At 44.7% G+C, this 19462-nt stretch overlaps 1 protein-coding gene across 1 annotated transcript in view; it reads right to left on the reverse strand.

Moving 5' to 3' along the window:
- Nucleotides 1–10040: 10040 nt before the first annotated feature.
- NR2C2 (nuclear receptor subfamily 2 group C member 2) overlaps nucleotides 10041–19462 on the reverse strand; it is a 28614-nt gene continuing 19192 nt past the window's right edge. The window contains exons 9-14 of the mRNA XM_066597010.1: nucleotides 18942–19113; nucleotides 18729–18850; nucleotides 15673–15812; nucleotides 15460–15597; nucleotides 13948–14053; nucleotides 10041–11364 (exon numbers count right to left, since the gene is read on the reverse strand). Coding sequence (XP_066453107.1) covers nucleotides 11190–11364; nucleotides 13948–14053; nucleotides 15460–15597; nucleotides 15673–15812; nucleotides 18729–18850; nucleotides 18942–19113 — 853 coding nt within the window. The 3' untranslated portion in view covers nucleotides 10041–11189. The remainder of the gene's footprint in view (nucleotides 11365–13947; nucleotides 14054–15459; nucleotides 15598–15672; nucleotides 15813–18728; nucleotides 18851–18941; nucleotides 19114–19462) is intronic.

The raw sequence follows: 19462 nt of genomic DNA on the forward strand, positions 1-19462 counted from the left end.
AGCTGGCGGGCACAGAACCACATTGGTCCGGGCTGAACTCATCGATATCCGGGTATCACCCTCTGTGTGCCAACAGCAATAGTTGAGTGGCCCAAAGCATTTAACCCTCTGAATCACACATTTAGGTGCCCACCTCTATGCTCATTTTTGTGCCCTCTTCACCAGGTCTCACAGGCGTCTCCTTCAGTGTAACGTATTATTACTAGAGGGTCTCCTCACTAATACATGGGGAAGTAAAAAAAACATCTACTGCGCATAAGAAACCAACCGTAGCCCTGTGGAGGGTCCTATAAACCAACTTCAGTCTGGTGACCCCCCCCCCCCCCCCCCAATAACCCGACAGCGGGCAGAATCACTATGCATACTGGTAGAAGACCCAAGTACAATCTGTATGTGCCCTCCCTCACCAGATCAATTCTAGTGGCCACTGCTGTTATACTCCAGAGCTGCACTCCGTATTCTGCTGGTGCATTCCAGTGAAGCTCGCTCTTGTGCTGTTACACAGAAGCAAGTAGCTCAGGGCGGGTCCGGGGAGCGCGTGTGCATATTCCCCGCCCTCCCTATAATCCACTGTAAGCACACAGTCGTTCAGTCTCTGCATGCATTTATACGGGATGACTATCGTGTAAACTCCTGCCGGGGCGAGGGGAATTAGACGTCTCTGAGTGAATCGTCGCGTGTAGATGGGCCATCATCCTGTACTGATGCTATGTTACACCCCGGTTATGATAATGCCTATTTACACTGAAAGATAAATCGCTCAAACGACAGTGTGAGTGACAGGTTTGACCGATCATCTTTGCATGACTAAGTAGCTAATTAGCTACTTAAGAGTTAATGCAAGGGGAGCAGGATACCACCACAATAGCTCCAAGAATAAAGCAGCTTTTTGTATATGCAAACAGCTGCATTGTTCTCGGAGCGTTCAGCTAGCGTCCCGCTGAGAACTGCCAGCAGGAAACCAGCTGAAAGAATACCATCAGCGCCGCCCACTGAGGAAAAACAGTGTGCAGTGCTGATAACAGTAATAGGTGATTTCTAGCTGAACCAATAGTGAAGCTCTGGAGTATAATACAGGATAAGTAATGGATGTAGATTACCTCTATACTGTAAGTAGACTTCATGATGGAGGTTTGTGGCGTTTTCGTGTCCAGCACCAGTAATCCCGCTTGTTGGTATTTCCTATATTGAGCCGCAGTCACATGACGATATATATTATAGAAGCCGGTGTAGTGACCGCTTTGTGTAGTGGCTAGGACTCCATAGTGATTATTGGTCGCCCTGCCCATGAAATAATTGAGAGGAGGCGGAGATTTGGGAAAGTTTGTTGTCCACTTTAATAGTATAAACCTCATTCAGGGAGTTATTATGAAGCAACGAGAAAACGACGCCACAAGGAAAGAGCATTTAATAAAATGCATCAGCTAGTCCATGCACTGCAATACTCTATATACAAAACAACAATGCAGATCTCTCCGTGACGAAGACCATGATTAGATAGAAAAGTCAGGTAAAAAAGAAGAACACACATGCCGTAGTCTAAAACATCCGAGAAACAAGGCTGGTGACAGAGGAGGACTGACACGGAGGAGCTCTGAATGAGGGACATCACACCTCCTAGCAGCTCATATACAAAGCAGCAACTGACAGCTGGTTCGGTCCACCAGATCCCGCAGCCACTAGAGGGCGCAGAACCTCCAAGTACTAATGCAGCAAAACCTCCGGCCGCGAATACGATTGGTAGCAAACTGTAGAAAATGTTTTCTGAAGAGCGAACAGGACAGGAGCCGAGCCGTCAGTGCAAGCAGGTGGTCACTACGGATGACAGCATAGGTAACGGTGACCTATCTTCTGAGATGGGTGGGATGTGTGTGCACCCCACTGCATACACCACAGGCATCAGCCCCAGCCTTTGGCTGACCCCCCCCCACATAAGTGCTCAGTTGACCCCACCCTCCCATACTGGGTGAAATGCGGAGCCCCGTGTGGAGTCTGGAAAGGAGTGTGACTGCAGGCTTAGACTACAGTTTGTAGTCTGTAACCATGGAAACACACAGCTCTGCACAGGAGCTGTATATACAAAATGTGAAATTTTTCATCAAGACTGTTTATGAAGTCGCTTTTTATTTTAGCTGCATTAGATAATAACAGACCTTGTAAGGAAGCTTCCACACGGGCCAGAATATGCCGCTGCGCAAATACAATCAGCACCAGGCATGCACATTTTAAGGGCTTATTTCCACGAGCGTATATTGGTCGGGTTTTCACACCCGGCCCATATACGCTTCCATCTAAGCAGTTACCCCCTTCTCTCCCCCTCACCGGCTCTCTGCTTCTCTCCTCCACTTCGGCGTTTGCAATACTCTGCTTTGTCCCGCCCACTCCCATTGCTGGCTATGGACAATGGGCGGGAGCTTAGCTCCACCCCCATCCCGCCCACTCCCATTGCAAACTGCTCGGAGGGGAGGAGAGAGGCGGTGAAGGGTGGGACTGCATAGATGGAAGCGTATATCGGCTGGGCGTGAAAATGCCGGCCGACATATGCTCGTGTAAATAGGCCCTAACATGGATTTGAAAATAGCTTAATTCTAGCAATTCTGCATCAAAGTTCACATTTGGACGTGGATAGTGGTGCAGATTTCAACCACAGAATATTCTGCAATGTCTTATGGAATTTTCCAAGTTGTGTGAAAGGGCCCTGAGACCTGGCGTACGGTTGCATTAAAAATAGTCAGTGGTGTCCACAAAAAAACCCCAAACGGATGTTTTTTCATCCATGTGCAGCTCCATGTTTGGTCTGTATGACAGTCATTTTCTCTGTGCGCCAGGGGGTTTTCATTATCACAAAAAACCCGCTGGAACGTGCCCAATTTTTTTTCTCCACATCTTTAAAAAAAAAAAGGGGGGGGGGGCACATGGACTGCACTCTGATGGTGTCCGTGTGCCGTCCGGAATTTTCTCTTTCGTGCATAAAACGGATGAGAACAAGTGCAACAACGCAATGAATTTCATAGTCAGTGTCCGTGTGAAAAAATGAACTCCGTAATGTGTGCCGCCTCATTGAGTATTACGGTCTGAATGTTCGAGATAGGCATTAAAAGGGCTTTCCAGACCTAAAGGGGCGGTGCCAGAATTAACAACCCCTCCCAGAATGCGGGGCCCGAGGCAAATAGCCGATGGTGCCGAGAATGGGACCCAGGAAATCAGCTGTGTCTGCCGGGGGGTGTAGTATTACAGGACAGATAGTCAGATGAGCGACCATCGTGTAATACCAGGATAGCAGAGGGTTTGCCAGGATGGGGGCCGCTCTTACTAAGGAGCTCTCTGTCCTGGGCCAGAGAGGGGTCCCTAGTAGGGCGTATGAGCAGCTGCTCTTGGCAGACCCCTTACTAAAGGTTTTCCCACTAGTAACACTTATCCCCTCTCCACAGGATAGTTTCTAATTGCTGGGAGTCCGAACACTAGGACCCCCAGGAATTTCGAGATCTGTGCCCCCTGAATGCGGCATGTAAATGGAGATCTTCAGAGTGCACAGAACTCTGAATCGCAGGGGTCTGAGCGCTGGCCATTACAGACTTCTGCCCCACCTACCAGACAAACACGGGTCCGCTGAGCTCCGTTCTGCACTGCTCAGCCAATGCGTTCATGTTACACAGCATGGAGAGGCTGTAGACTGCGGATCAGGGACCCCGTCTTGTGGCGTACCCCGTAAATAACCTGTAGAGCTCCCCTTAAAGTACATGTTGTGGCTGAAGATAAACGACCCCAAATGAACATGAATCTATTTCCTTCACCAGGTGTTCTAGAGCTTCTCTCCATGTGTATTACAGGTACATCGGGGGTCTCGGTCGCCGCAGATACATCAGCGCTTCCCTCCAGTTACAGATGAAACCACCAGTTGTGTATATAAAGCCATAAATGGCGGTTCTTGGCTGTGTTTCACCTGCTGCCTCCTGTAATGTACCAGCCATCAGCAGCATATAAGGCACTGCACTGACTTGGGAATATTGCGCCCTGCTGGCTGCGCCTGATAGGTAGGATTATGAGCGCAGCTCCGGATTACAGAATAGGTGATGGAATCGCTTAAATAGCAACTGTCTCATAAATCATAGAATATGGGCTCGCGAGAAGGTCAAATCTATGTGCGTGTGTACGGGGACACGTGGAGCCCCTACCTGTCCATGTTAGGGATCAGTAGGTAGTCAGTGTGCCGCCTACCAGCATAGCGCATTTTATTCGCCACCGCGACTTTCTAATAGACAGTGCCAAAATAAGAGGTGAGCACTCAAATGTGGTGCACTGTATAGAATACGGATTTAAGTTGATTTCCCCCTTTATGTTTTAACCCCTTAAGGATGCAGCCCTTTTCTTTTATTCCCCCATTTTCGTTTTTTCACTTAGAAAAAAAATTCTAAGTGGAGCGAAATAAAAAGAAAACAGACACTAAGCTAAAACTGAGTGGCTTGGTGTTTCAGGAGGGGTATAGCTGGTAGGAGGAGTTAAACACTTTTCTGCTTGGTGTTGCTTCCTAGTGACAGAAGCTATACCCATGGTCTTCACTGTGTCCCCCAATGATACGGACAAGAAACCGAATTCTGCCATGGTGGGAAGGCTTGGGTAGGAGGGGTCTTGTTTTCATGGCGTACACATTACCTTTATTCTAGGTGTCAGTACGATTCGGAGGATACCAAATTTATATAGTTTTTACTTTGGAAAAAAAAAAATATATTATTTTCTGTCGCCATCTTCTGGCCCCCATAACATTTTTATTTTACCGCTGACATCGTTGTGTGTAAGGCTCATTTTTTGCATCAGGTCCGGCAGTTTCTATTGGTACTATTTTGGAGTTCGTCTGACTTTTTGATCGCTTTTTATAAAAACAATTTCTTGTGGATGGCATGACCAAAAATACGCAATTATAGAGGTTTTGTTTCCCTGACAGCATTCACGTTGCGGGGTAAATAATGTGTTATTATGATAGATCAGACTTTTATGGATGCAGCGATCCCAAATATGCTTTTCATATTTTTTGTAATGTATTTTTATTAATATGGGAAAAGTGTTCAGTTTTTTTTACTTCTACTTCCTTTATTTTTTTCCAATCATTAATAAAACTTTTTTGCTTAATCGCTTGATCGCTCATATAGTATAATGTTATACCACAGTTTTACATTAAACCACACCTACTCTGGCGGACGAAACATCAGTTTAGTTATTCTGCCCCAAAGTCTATTAAAAAAAAATTAAAAGTTTTTCTGATCTGGGGATTTCCTTCATCTGGACCCTTTTGAGCAATCCCAAAATCTATTCTGTAAAGCAGAGCCTCACCAAAGCAGCAGATGGTGCCGCTTGTTTCTGCTCTGTCCATTATTAATAATTATGAATTTGAAGTGGAGAAAGTCTGTGGATTTTTGCGCCGGATGCTGGATTCCACCGCCACTACAAGGCCATTACACATTCTTCTTCTTTTTTTTTTTAAATCTTGCTCAAACAAATAGGCAAAACAATACAAGTAAGTGCTTAGTGCGCGGCCGGTCACTGTAGGACAAGAGTTGCAGTCCTGGGGAGTCACAGTGCCGCCATAAACCACCTTCTAAAACGCGCTGACTCTGCGTGATTGGGCCGAGGGGGGAGGGGGGGTTGATGATTGTCTGATGCATTCTATGAGCTACTTTACATACAGAGGTCGCTCTGCCGCACGTCATTCGCCGCCGGGTCTGGTTAATACTGCTGCACATTAAGCAGTCCTAAAAAAGGGCTCGAGTCGCAGTGTAAGTAACAGTCTGTAGAGGGGACAGGGGAACATATTTTCAGCACATGATCCAAGGAGGGGCAGGGTAAAGGAAGCATCTCGGCATGATGGGAGTTGTAGTTTCCCAGCAGCCAGGTTGGAGAATGCTGCTGATAGGACACAACTAAGGGGGTGCAATAGCTCCAGCAGAGCATCGAATAGCTCCTGGTGATATATACAGGGAATAGCCTTTGGCCCCGGCCTCTGATAATCCAGAGTGTCTAATAACAAGGCGCTGATAATAATCCACGAGGCAAGAAGCAGAAGACTGAACACAGAGCCAGTCCTCTAGTCGTGGCATCAGTGCAGCACAAGCTGGGAGAGGTCAGAATGGGCCGTCAGCCTCTGGATGGAAACAAGGTTTCTATTCACTGGAAACAAGCAGAGATCTTGAAAATGGTCATAGGTTGAAAAATGCAGGTGGAATTTAGTTAGACGGCGAGTCCCAGTACAGACACATCCAGCACGCAGTGCGCCATGTTTGTTATGAAGCAGACGCCCGTTAATAAATGTGACACACGTCTAGGCGGTCCGTGCGCCAGCCATGAGATGGCGAAGATTTCAGCTATAAGTTTGTACAAATTCTAGTAAACCCGATGGACGCCCCATTTAAATGTTAAGCCCCACTCACTTCTTGTAAAGGGGTAAGCGGGATGCAAAAAAGGCACAAATTTTCGAATTGTGTAAAAATTTGTAACATTTTAACTGCGCAAGAGTTTGTGAATCCTCCCCAAAGTCTATTAGAACATTATGGAAGCTTACATCGTACGGCGATCACACTTCACGTACGTAAAACTGGGAGTGTCTGTCGACAACAGATTAAAGGAATTTCGTTGTATGTATCAGTCACTACGGCGACGCACTTTCATTTTCTCCCTCCCCCTCAAAAAAGTATAGAAAATAACAGAGAATTATAACTTACGTTCACATAAAAGGCGAACAAGTGCATTTGTTAAAAGACCGCGCGTCATGTGCATCATTTCACGAGTCAAATCTACGGCTCTGTAAGTCCTCGTCTTCTCCTGTCACATCCAAAGCTGTAGTCAAAATTCTACTGGTCCTTAATCACTAAAGAGCAATGCACTGTGGGAAGTGAGCAAACCATTATCCAGTTAGAACTAATAGGGCAAGTCACATGACTAACAGAGAGGAGGAACTAAATCACTGTTTGTATCGAAGGATAAGCGGCAGATTTTTGAAAGCAGCTCTGGATGTGAATGGAGAAAAGAAGAATATAAAGTGTGAAGGATTAAAAGTATTTACAAAGTTACACAATTTGTTATGTATTATTGGCGCTTGCATTCAGATACTCTGCTGATTGTTTTTTCCTGGTGTGCAATCAACAGAAAGGGTGACATTTTTTTAAAGGGGTTGTCCAGCTGTAAACTAATAATGGCCTATCCTCAGGATAAAACTTCAATACTAGATCAGTGGAGGTCCATTTCTCAGGTGCCCCATCAATCAGCTATTAGCCTGGCCATTTCTCTTGTGTACCAAGCTAATTTCCACAGGAAGAAGACAGCTCCGTTCCTACTGCAGTGGCCACACTTGGTATTGCAAGCTAAGTTCCCATTCATTTCAATGCCTGCAATACCAAGTCTAACCACTGCAGATTGAACAAAATTGTCTGCTTCCAGCCCACAGAACAGCAGATAGGTGGGGCTCCTGGGCTAGCAGACTACCACTGATTTACTACTGAAGGTCTATCCTGAGGACAGGCTATCAATAGTTTACAACTGGACAACCCCTTTAAGGCCACCAGTCTTAATATTACCCCTGTCAGAATACAATGCACCTAATATATGAAGAGACACAGCCCAGGCAGTCCCTGCGCCCATTCCGGTTCCACATGACCCATGCTGTACTGAGGCCATTCCTCAGCAGACCTGAGTCACTAACTGTATTCATTCCTATGAGACTCACATTGCAGCTCTTATAGGAATAACTAGAGAAAAGGCTTGCCTCCACACAGCAGATGCCATAGGATGGGGCTAGCCACGGCGCAGGTCACATAAGACAACAGAGAACCGTGGCAGGTCTCGCATTAATAAAGCATTCAGTAAGGATATGCTCTGCCGTAGTCAGTGCTGTCTGACAATTGCACTTTGGGCAAACAAAACCTTTCCCCAGAGTGTCCCTTTAAATTGCACTGTATTAGTTCACCCCCAGTGTGGGCTACTTTATTAAAGACCCTGAAATGTTTAACCCCATTAGAAATGAGAATGACCAATACTTGGAGGAAATGTCACAAGGTGGACACCACCGACCCGCTCCATGGCTGAGGATGCGCACCCGAATTGTTCTTGTGCTCCACAGTACAGGTAGCGGTTGTCGGGCACGTCCGGGGCACGACAGGAGAATCTAATGCACTAAATGGGCTGAAATCAAAGTTCTCTCATTACACAAGTTGTCTAATTTTATATTCATGGAGAACAGCTGTGCGAAATTTGTAACTTTCTAATATACTTTGGGGTTTAAAATTTCTGCTTGCTGTCAGTGAACAGGGGCGGGGGGGTTCCTGTTGAAATCCAGAAGCTACAGACTCTTCCTGTCCTGATACTTCTGACAGCTGAGGGTTTGTCACAATTGTATCCAGTGTAGACAATCCTCTGTGAGCTGAACACATCAGCAGCACAAATCTCCCTCCATTGTGATAGTTTTGTTACAATGTACCAGTGCAGGTAACATGTATCAGTCTGCAGTGCCAGATGTTTACTTCACAGAGTGGATACAATTGTAGCAAATATTAACTCTCAAAATTAACTCCTTCCCAACCTGTACAGTGCACATTGGGTGTCCATGTATAAAGTGGTCTCGTGAGATGAATCTGCTACATACACGGCGGGTGTCGTCATCTTTCACAGCCGACATCTTCCAGCAACAGCCACAATTGGAGATAACGCAGATTGTGGCTGTTAACCCTTTAAATACTGCTGTTCATTCTCACAGGGGTATTTAAATGCCCCAATCTGTGTTCAAATGGCCCCTCCTGTGATAAGATCGCAGGGAGCTGTCAGGGTGTCATGGCAGCTAGGGGCCTTCTGAAGCCCCCAGGGCTGCCATGAATGATTGCTATGAAGATATACCTGTGGCCTGTCTTGATAGATTGGTAGTCAGAATATAGTATAATGCAATACTATAGTATTGCATTATTTTGTATGAGTAATTAAACGATCGCAAATTCAAGTCCTCAATGAGGGCTAAAAAAAAAAATGGAAAAAAAGGAAAATTACCATTTAAAAAAAAAAAAACAAAACAAATTATATATAAAAAAAGTTAAAAAAAAAAACAACAAAAACTTTCCCCAATCATTATGTTAAAAAAAAATTATTTAAAAGTGGTATTGCTGCGTCCATAAAAGTCCAAATTATTATATCACATTATTAATCCTGCATGGTGAATACCATTACGCAGTGCCTGAATTGCGCTTTTAGGGCTTATTCAGACGACAGTATATTGGCCGCGTATTCACGCCGGCCGATATACGGCGTCCCTCTCTGCAGGGGGAGGAGGCTGGAAGAGTCGGGAGTAGTGCTCTGAGCTCCTGCCCCCTCTCCGCCAACTCTCCACCCCCTCTCCGCCCCTCTGCACTATTTGCAATGAGGGGAGGTGGGACAGGGGCGGAGCTAATTCCCAGAACTTAGCCCCCGCCCCATCCTGCCCCCTCTCATTGCAAATAGTGCAGAGGGGCGGAGAGGGGTTGGAGAGGAGGCAGGAGCTCAGTGCACTGCTCCCGGCTCTTCCAGCCTCCTCCCCCTGCAGAGAGAGACGCCGTATATCGGCCGATGTGAATACCCGGCCGATATACGGTCATCTGAATAAGCCCTTATGGTCACCCCATAAGAAAAGAAATAAATAAAAAGCGATCTACAGGTCACCTCGGAAAAAACAAGCCCTCACAGAGCTTCATCGATGGATAAATAAAGTTATGGGGGCAGAAAGCATGTTGACAGTAAGCAATGTACATAATACTATATAAATAAAAATAAATACATTTGGTATTGCCGTAATCATTCTGACTTGTAGAATAAAAAATAAATTCATTCTTACTGAACCAAGAACGCCATAAAAACAAACTCCCAATATGGTGCAATTCTGTTTTTTTCCCATTTTGCCTCACTTAGGAATTTTTAGAGCTTTTCCAATACATTGTATGGAACATTAAATGGCACCAATGACAAATACAACTCGTCCTGCAGAAACAGACCGTTATGTAGATATGTTGTCGGAAAAGTAACAAAAGGTAAGATTTCTTGAATGTGGGGAGGAAAACCCCAAAATTATTTTTAAAAAGGCTGCATCATTTAAGGGGTTAATGTCTTGAGCTATTGGACAACACCTTTAAGTCTGTACAGGTTTTTAGCCTCTGGCAGCAAGCAGAGATCTTATAGGAAATGGAACATAACATATATTAGAAAGTTGCTGAACTTTTCATTATATACCAATTAAACCGATTCTCTGGTCCCAGAACAAAATTTGTCCAGGCACTGGAGAGGTGGAGTAAAATTACCTGGCGCCATTATTTCTGTGTGCTGCCGCCGCTCTGCTTGTTCCTAGGACCCCTCTATAGGGTTCAAGATGACTGCGATGATTGTTAAACCATCTGATGCACACTGAGCTCTGGTGGCGCATCAGTAGTCTAAGACATCATATACTGTGATGGGGTAGCACCAACCTGAAAGGATCCTGCTGTGTTTGACTACTGATGTGCAGTGTGAATCAAATAGTGACAGCAGCGCTGCAGACAACTTGGAAGAATGACGAAGGGCCTCTGGAACAAGCAGATCTGTGGCAGAATGGGGTGCAAGCATGGCAGCAGGTAAGAGTTCCCCTCTTCCAGTCCCATAACCAATTTTGTCACTGGCACCGGAGGGTCACTTTAAGCTATATTAGGATAAAACGGGAAAATTCCTTTAAGGACATCTAAAAAGGGCAAAAATGTGACCAGAGCAGATACTTCATAATAAAAAATAACCTTCTTCCTTCTGTGAAATGATGAGTAGACGTCAAGTACTGTCCGTCTATGACAAGCTGCTGGAATCCCACCCAACATATGGAATAATATGTAGTCTTCTGGTTACATATAAAAGGAGGGGGGTTCCTGAAATTATATATATATATATATGAAGGTAGACAGTTAGAAAACATTGACCTGTAACAGATATACCTCCTACCTGATCATCTGATTATGGCTGTTTATACTGTGTCTCTGTCCGATAATGAAAAGGGGTCAAGGCTACTGAAATGTTTACTGGCTGAGGAAATAACGGAGAAGAGGGGGCAGCGGTTACTCCTGAATGGGATCTAAGTACGTGTTCCCCAAATGTTAGTGCGCTTTCTCACACCCTGGAAGGGTATGTTGAAAAGTGCTTGATCCGTGCGCAAGTGCTAGTTTGGGCTATACGCTGGTCCCCGTGATCTGCCCATTGTATTCAGCTGTCTCCATCTTCAGGATATACGGGATGATGCTGTCAATAGGAACATTGCCGATAAGGCCAGTAAAAAAAAGTTCCTCCGTGATGTTGGAGCTCATAAGTCTGAGAGCCGGGAGTCGCACCAGGATTCGGGCCAATCTGGGGAGAAGAAGAGAGAACAACGTCATCTAATGTTATAACGCTGAAAACCCCATCAGAAATGGGACACATGGGAAACAGGATTTTTTTTTTACTCACTATAAAATCCTTTTTCTCGTATGTTCTTTGGGGGAAGACAGCGAAGACCTCCGGTATAGCCCGTGCCACTAGGAGGTAGACACTGAGCAAAAGAAGAGTTGACTCTTCCTATCAGCTCTACCCCTCCTGCAGGCACTGAACTAAATTCGTTTGTACGGAAGCAAGAGGAGAGAAAGAGCCCGAGGGCTAGCTGGACATGTGAACTAGAATAAAACATACAACCAAAATGAAGAAGTAAAGGGGAAAACCCAGAACAGAGAACAGCCAGCTCCCCAGAATCAAATGGGTGGGTGCTGTTTCCCCCAATAAACAACCTATAAAAGGATTTTACAGTGAGTAAGATTGGGGGACACAGCGATGACCGTGGGATGTTCAAAAGCAGTCCCAATGGGTGGGCTAAAATGACTTGCAAGAAGCAAAAGTATGCACTCTGTAAAACTTTGTAAACGTTGTCAATAGGAACATTGGAGTAAGCCGTGGCCACCAGACGACGAGGGCCGTCAGGAATGAGGAAGAGAGAACCAAAACTCAAAAATGATTCTGTGCAAGAGGGATCCGCAGTGCACATACAACATCAAGCTTGTGAGGACGATGTGCCATAGGGTGTGAAGGCTCCAGGCAGAAAGAGGACAGAAGGATGCAGAACTCCCTACAGATTTTAACACTAGTTTTTTCAGCAATCTGTTCATCTGAATCAGACGCTGCACTTTTGTCAGAAATTCCTAACCACATGGCTAGAAGAAAAACATCTGTATTTGAAAACCTAAGTGCATCTCCACTTACAACTGCTGAAAAAAGTAAGGTGAAAGATTTTATTAAGAGACGGGAAGAGTTTTCTGCCATCCAATACATGCTGCTGCAAATATACTGGATCCAAGATTCAAAGGCAGTGGTGTCAGTAATGAGAATACGGCTGCTGCATTTGACTGGATTACGAAACAAGCTGCACACTTAGGACTTGGTGTTGGAAAAGTACTTTCATATGTTGCAGAATATAGAACATCTTCAGGGATTTTGGCCCCGAATGCATTCTGGAATTCTGCAAAACATATCCCTTCTGCAACATGGTGGCAATTACTTCTGACAGCTCTTGCATCTTGCTTACTGCAGATTCCTGTATCTTCTGCTGCATGTGAAAGAATCTGGTCTAGGTTTGGTTCTACTCATACTAAATCAAGAAACAAACTGACCTGTAAAAGGGTAGAAAAGCTTGTTTCAATCCGTGCAAACCTAAAGTTTTTAGAAGTCTATGAGAAAAATGACAAAGAGGAAGAAGAAACGGGAAATAGCAGTAGTTCAGAAAATGAGATAAAATAAGCTGTATATGTTGGGTCTTCCGTTTCTTTTTTTTTAAGCACTACTCAAAGGGTAGACCTTCTATGGAGCTTAAATATGGAGGTGGACCTTGCTGTTGGTAAGAGGCAAATCTAATTATTTCTTATGTTGATGATTTTTTACTTTTTTTTGTTGCTTTTGAGGAAAAGAAGGGGGGTTATTTCTGGAAATTTTTCATCTCTGGGTGGGTCACAAAAAAGTTAGGTCTTCTTTGTGCCACCTTGCCTTCAGGAGGTAGGGAATCAGCAGGGAAGTTGGCGCAGCCCTGATGTCCCTCTTTAGTAGGGTAGGAAGATTCTGTCACCTTGTAAACCTAAAAAGTCCAAGGACACAGCCGAAAAAGAGAGTCACATTGTAAATACATCCAAAAGAACAAAGCAGAAACCAGCAGCACAGCACATAAAGTCCGAACCTTCTCAGGGGAGCCGTAACAGTGCGCGCTCCAATGGATCTTGAACTCCACAGATCCTCCAGAAGTACATCCAAAATTTAAAGATGGAGCGACACACAGGAATTCTTGTTAAATACTAGTACAGCACTATCCAGTGCCCTCTGTATTTAAATCTCCATAAAAAGCATAGTTAGCAATAGAGATGAGCGAGTATACTCCCTAAAGGCAATTGCTCGAGCGAGCATTGCCTTTATCGAGTACCTGCCCGCTCGAGACTGAAGGTTCGGGTGCTGGCGTGGGGGAGCGGTCAGTAGCGGCTGTCAGCAGGAGGGAGCGGGGGGGGGGGGGGGGGGGGGGAGAGGGAGAGAGAGATCTCCCCTCCGTTCCGCCCCGCTCTCCCCCGCAGCTCTCTGCCCGGCACCCGAACCATTCGTCTCAAGCGGGCAGGTACTCGCTAAAGGCAATGCTCGCTCGAGCAATTGCCTTTAGCGAGTATACTCGCTCATCTCTAGTTAGCAACTTTTCGGCCTGGAACAGGCCTTTTTCAAGCATCTTTAAATTTTTTACATTTAAATACATAACATTACTTATACTGTATTACACTCCAGAGCTGCACTCACTATTCCGCTACTAGATTCACTGTGTACATACATCACCCTACAGCTCTGGAGCCAAATACATAGGAATTTGGTATCTCCTTTCTATTAATGTAACATAAGCTGTTGATGTAATCAGTGCTCAGCTTTTGCGGTGAGTACCTGTATGTGTCCTCTGGGTAGGTCTTCTGTACATAATCTTGAAGCTCCATTTGTGCCTTTTCTTGAAACTTCTCGATCTGCACCGTACTGGGGAGACCAGGGTGATCTGTAAGGATACAACGGCTGCGATTATTACACAAGGCTACGAGATTAAAAGAAATGAAAAGTAACAATAAAAAAGCCAGAGCTTAACTACTTAGGCCTCCTTTACACAGGCGTTTGCAGAAACGCAGCATTTTTCAACGCTGTGATTTAGCAGTGTTGTCATGTTTTTTTGACGTTTTGGTTCAAAGTCATTACTTTTTTATTTTTGAACATGGCCATATGAGGGCTCGTTTTTTGTGCGATGAGCTGTAGTCATTATGGCAACTATTTTGCGGTATATGCGGCTTTTTTAAACCACTTTTAGGGCGCATTCAGACGACCGTATATCGGCCGGGTATTCACGCCGGCCGATATACGGCATCTCTCTCTGCAGGGGGAGGAGGCTGGAAGAGTCGGGATGGGGGCGGAGCTAATTCCAGGAACTTAGCCCCGCCCCGCCTCTCCTCATTGAAAATAGTGCAGAGGGGCGGAGAGGAGGCAGAGAGAGGGAGGGAGCTCAGAGCACTGCTCCTGGCTCTTTCAGCCTCCTCTCCCTGCAGAGAGAGACGCCGTATATCAGCCAATATATGGTCATCTGAATGCACCCTTATTGTGTTTTTCTTATCAAATGCAATGCAATTGGAAAAAAGCATTTTGGCTCAGTTTTCTGCTGTTTTTTATAGCGTTGCCGTGCAGGCTGAAAAGTGTGTTCAAATTATTGTACATGTCATTACAGACGCACTGATACCAAACATCGGTATTAAATTTTCTTTTTCTTTTCTTTTTTTTTTTTAAACAAAGGGGAAAGTGGGCAAAAAAGGTTTTTCTCTTTACCATTTTTCTATGTGATTTATTTTTTACCATTTTTTTTTTAGTTATTTATTTACATTTTTTATCTCTCTGTAGGGAACTTGAACATGCAATGTTATGATCATAATAATACATTGCAGTACTTTTGTACAGCAATGGATTATCGGTATTGATAGTGATCACGGGCTGTGACAGATCCGGACACCATTGTGTGTCGTCTGATTTCCATAGCAACCTATCGGCCCTTCGCCATTACATGGTGGAGGGCCCACGTTGTCACAGAAGGAGAGCCTTTCCTCTGTGAACCCTTTACATACCGCTATCAAGATTAATCACGGGATGTAAGGGGTTAACAGCAGGTGTTCTCACTAATCCTCACTATTGCAGCGGAAGCTTAGCTGTCAGTCACAGCCGGCTTCTGCTGCGGATGGTGCGGACTCAGCTTCTGAGCCCACACTATCCATAGGGCATAAATATATGCTCATTTGCTGGAATGGTTTCCCTCCCAGGGTGTAAATTAAGCTATTAACACAATGATCCCATAAACAGCAGCAAAGGTCTCAGCTTCCTGCACCCATGGAAAGGAATATTGGGTTTTGCTGCAGTCATACTTCTAACCTGGGCTGAAGAGGACCACGGCTTTCAGATAGGCGTATTCATAGCCGTCGATGTCCAGTTTGGCCATACTGTTGCAGAACTCCTGCAGCTTCCATATGTGCTCCATTACCTGCTTTATCCGCTCACCGGAGAGTTTATCTGAAAAACGCAACACGGAATGAGTGACTGTGGTGCCGAGATCCGATCTCCTTCTCCCTGGTGAGCTATACGCACCTTCCTGCATGTTGTTCTGTAGGTGATTGACTATGGCAGCCAGAATCGTGGAGAGGCTCATCACCTGTGAACACTGTGCCAGACCCAAGGTGAACAGCTCGTTCCAACAGGCGCGTACGAGGCTCGTGTTACAGTCCTGCCTGGAAGAGAATCCAGATAATTAATCACGGGTGTTACAGGTAAAAAGAACATTGTAGAAGTTTTCCCAGACTCTGGGAAATGCAGGAAGGGAAAGAAATAAGGAGAATCTATGAAGGCCGGAGTTGCCTTTACCTCTCTTGATATAAGCTGCGCTGAAGTAGGATTCACCCTTTTAGGACCAGAGATGGCTCATTTTTATATTTTTGCTTTTTCGGCCCTGCATTCTAACCTATATCTCTTCAATTTCCCATTGACATGGCCGTATGAGGGTTCTTTTTTTGTGGGACAAGTTGTATTTTTAAATGGTATTATTTATTTTACCGTATAATGTATGGAAAAACTTCTAAAAATGTTAAAGTGGGAAGAAATGCAAAAAAAATGCAATTGCGCCACTTTAGGTGGGTTTAGTTTTGACAGCATTCACAGTGAAGTAAATATGACATGAGTCAGCTCCAGGGGTCGGTACGATCACGGTGATTCCAAATTGATATAGTTTAAGGTTTTTCTTTTTTTAAAAAAGTAAAAAGAAAACATTTCCTTAAAATAAACATTGCCATATTCTGGGACCCTTTAACTTCGTAACTTTTATATTTTTTCGGCGATTGGGCAGTGTGGGGATGAGCTATAGTTTGTAGTAGTACCATTTTGAGAAACATACCTCTTTTTGATTAATCTGTATTCAAGTTTTCTGGGCGCAATTCAGGCTTTCAGATTTTTTTTCTTTTTATGACGTTCTTTAACATACAGGGTAAGTATTATGACTTTTTAATATTTCTGACTTATACGTAGGTAGTTTAGATTTTTGGTTATGGGGAAAAAGGGAGGGGGTTGGAACTTTTTAACTGTTGAAAAAATGTAAAAAAAAGATTATTAATAACACTATTATTATCGGTACGATTATGGTGATACTAAATTTATATAGTTTCTTTTAATGATTTTTCAATTTTTAGAAGTAAATAAAATTAAATAAACAAAATTTGCTTTACGTCGCCTAATGCTGAGAGCCATTTAACGGTTGGATAAACTATTTACTTTTTTGTATACTTTAGTCCCTGCAGGGACCTTGAACTTGTGAACATTTAATCTATTACTACTATTTACTGCAATACTGATATAGCGATTTTTGATGTTGCTACGGGCAGTGCTTGATTTTTGCATGGCAGCCTTGGGAGCCTTGAATAGGTACCAGGCTGCCATGCTAGCCCCTCGGCACTCCCCAATTACATTTGGGACGTAGGAAGGCCCCCCCCCCCTCTTCTCGTTAACTGTTAAGGCATCTAAAGTTAACTGCCGCGCTCAGAGCTAAATCTGACTGCAGCCGTCAGAAACAGAAAATAGACACTTCATGACCGTCCAATGTAAATTTACATTGGCATATCACCGGCCTTTGTGTGTCAAACAGGTAAATTCATGTAAGCTGATTTGCGCCATAATTTACAGTAGTTTCTAGTAAATGTATTGGGTTATGAGAGGTCACGCCGTTCCAGTAAGTCCTACCCACTTTTAAACGGAACAAGGGAAAACGTTGCCAATTTTTGTGCAGAACACGCATGCGCCAGATTTAGCATCTTATAAAAGTCACAATTCTGAGGTAAAGCCAGGGATACATGTTTTAGTGCACAGGGTCGGCTCCAGTTCCCTGCACAGTTGGGTAGCAAGCAGCACCGGTGTGCACAGAGAACTCATAAGGGGATGTAATGCTAAATCAGCGCTGCAGCCCCTCATTCTCAGATTCAGTGGGGGTTCTAGCAATAGGTCATCACGTTACAAGATGTAAATAACCCTTCCTGATGCCTTAACCCTTTCCAATCCACTTATTTTTTCTCATCCATTCTCCCCAGCTCCAAATAAATTGGAGCTGGGGAGAATGGATGAGAAAAAATACGTTTTCCCTTCACCCACCTGATCTGACAGTTCAGGAGGGTGCAGGTGGTCACTACACCGTGGAGGGAATGCGGAAGTATTACTTCCGCATTCTCCCTTCAGCCTCCCGACTCGGCGATCATGTGACAGCTTGGTCAGGTGGCGAGAAACAGCCAAGTGCAGTTCTGCTACTCTGTTTCTGAAACTCCTATAGAAGTGAATGGGAGTTATGGAAACAGTGTAGGAAAGTGCTCATGGCACCCCTAGCCATCTCGTACAGCCAAGCCAAGGGGGCCCAAACTAGAGATAATGTCGCGTCTGAGATGCATGACCTGCATCTATTAGACTTTCATGACATATCCTGTGAGATGAGAAGACTCCTTTAAAAGCAGAGAAACAAAGTACAACTTTAGTCCAAACTTTAGTTGTAATTCTGCCCTCTAGTGGTGACATTTATTAACACCCTATTACAGCGTTTCTCGCCTGGAAAATACAGGGGCAGAAATGCCAATTGTGCCTGGCATCTAGACTTGTCATAATGATTGAACTGACAAGTGCAGGTGGAGCAGCATTCAGAGTAGCTCTCTCTGCATTTTGGAGGGCAGAAACGCTGCTGTATAAGCGCCTCAAGGTCACTCTCACATACACCACTTTTTACTGAATTTAGCGCAGCGGCGCATTGACCCCGGTAAACCGCTCCCATTAATTTTAATGAGGCTTCTCAGACCTGTGCTTGAACGCTATGATTTTCGAGTGCTGTCTGTTCTATTTTTCAGTAATTTCGTGTTTTTTAACGCACCCTATCGCCCATCACAATGGTGGGGTGAGTTAAAAAGCGCTGCCAAAACACTGTACAAGGTTTTAAAATGTGCTGCTCGAAATCGCGGTAAAATGCCGCAATTTCGAGCTGCATTTTCTGAACACATAAGTGAGAGGAGCCGCCTTAGGCTGCATATAATCTGCTCCGCAGGTACAGACATCTGTGAGCTCTCATGAGTCTATGTACTGTACTGTACTGTACTTTTGAGGACAGGCAAGAGGCAAGTACTTACCCCAGGGCTTGAAAGGCAGGTATGGACCGAGCCCAGTGCATGGAAAGGAAAAGCAGACGAGATGCAGACTCACATATATAGTGTACGTTCAGGTATTCTGGCATCGGGCTGGGCATTGTGAGCTGCAAGAGAAAAGAAGAAATATCAGAAGCCCAGCATAATGGAGATGCATACAGCAGTACAGTGTACAGACCGGTCGCCTTATATACCCACCTTAAAAGTGACGTGTGTGTCCGACAGCAGCGGTCCTTCCACCTCCAGAATAGGTGTGGCCTGATCCCGACTAAGGACATGAATGTTCCCTCCTGACACAGTGTCCAGCCCGTCCGACAAGTTCTGTCCGGCGTCTGTTGTGTTAAGTGCTTTTGCTAAGGTGTCAAATGCCCTGAAAGAGTGAACAGAAAGTAGAACATCATGTATAAGTAACTGCACCACTTTCAAGATCTCCTTCTTCTACACACCTAACACTTCTCCCAGAGGTGTAACTTGAAGCTCCTGAGCCCCAATGCAAAATCTGTAACAGAGCCCCCAACTACTCGTATACTGCTTTATTGATAGTATTGGGCTCTCTATATTGAGAAGAAAGGCCTTACGGGCCCCCTAAGGATCCTTTTCCCGTGTGCAACCGCATCCTCTGCATCCCTTATAGTTACCTGAAATTCCCTTAAATTACCTGAAAGCGCTGCGGAAGAAGTTGGCGCTACACAAATAACTAGCGCTGGTAGGAATCAATG

This window comes from Eleutherodactylus coqui, chromosome 3 (assembly GCF_035609145.1).
Source record: "Eleutherodactylus coqui strain aEleCoq1 chromosome 3, aEleCoq1.hap1, whole genome shotgun sequence".
NCBI lineage: Eukaryota > Metazoa > Chordata > Amphibia > Anura > Eleutherodactylidae > Eleutherodactylus > Eleutherodactylus coqui.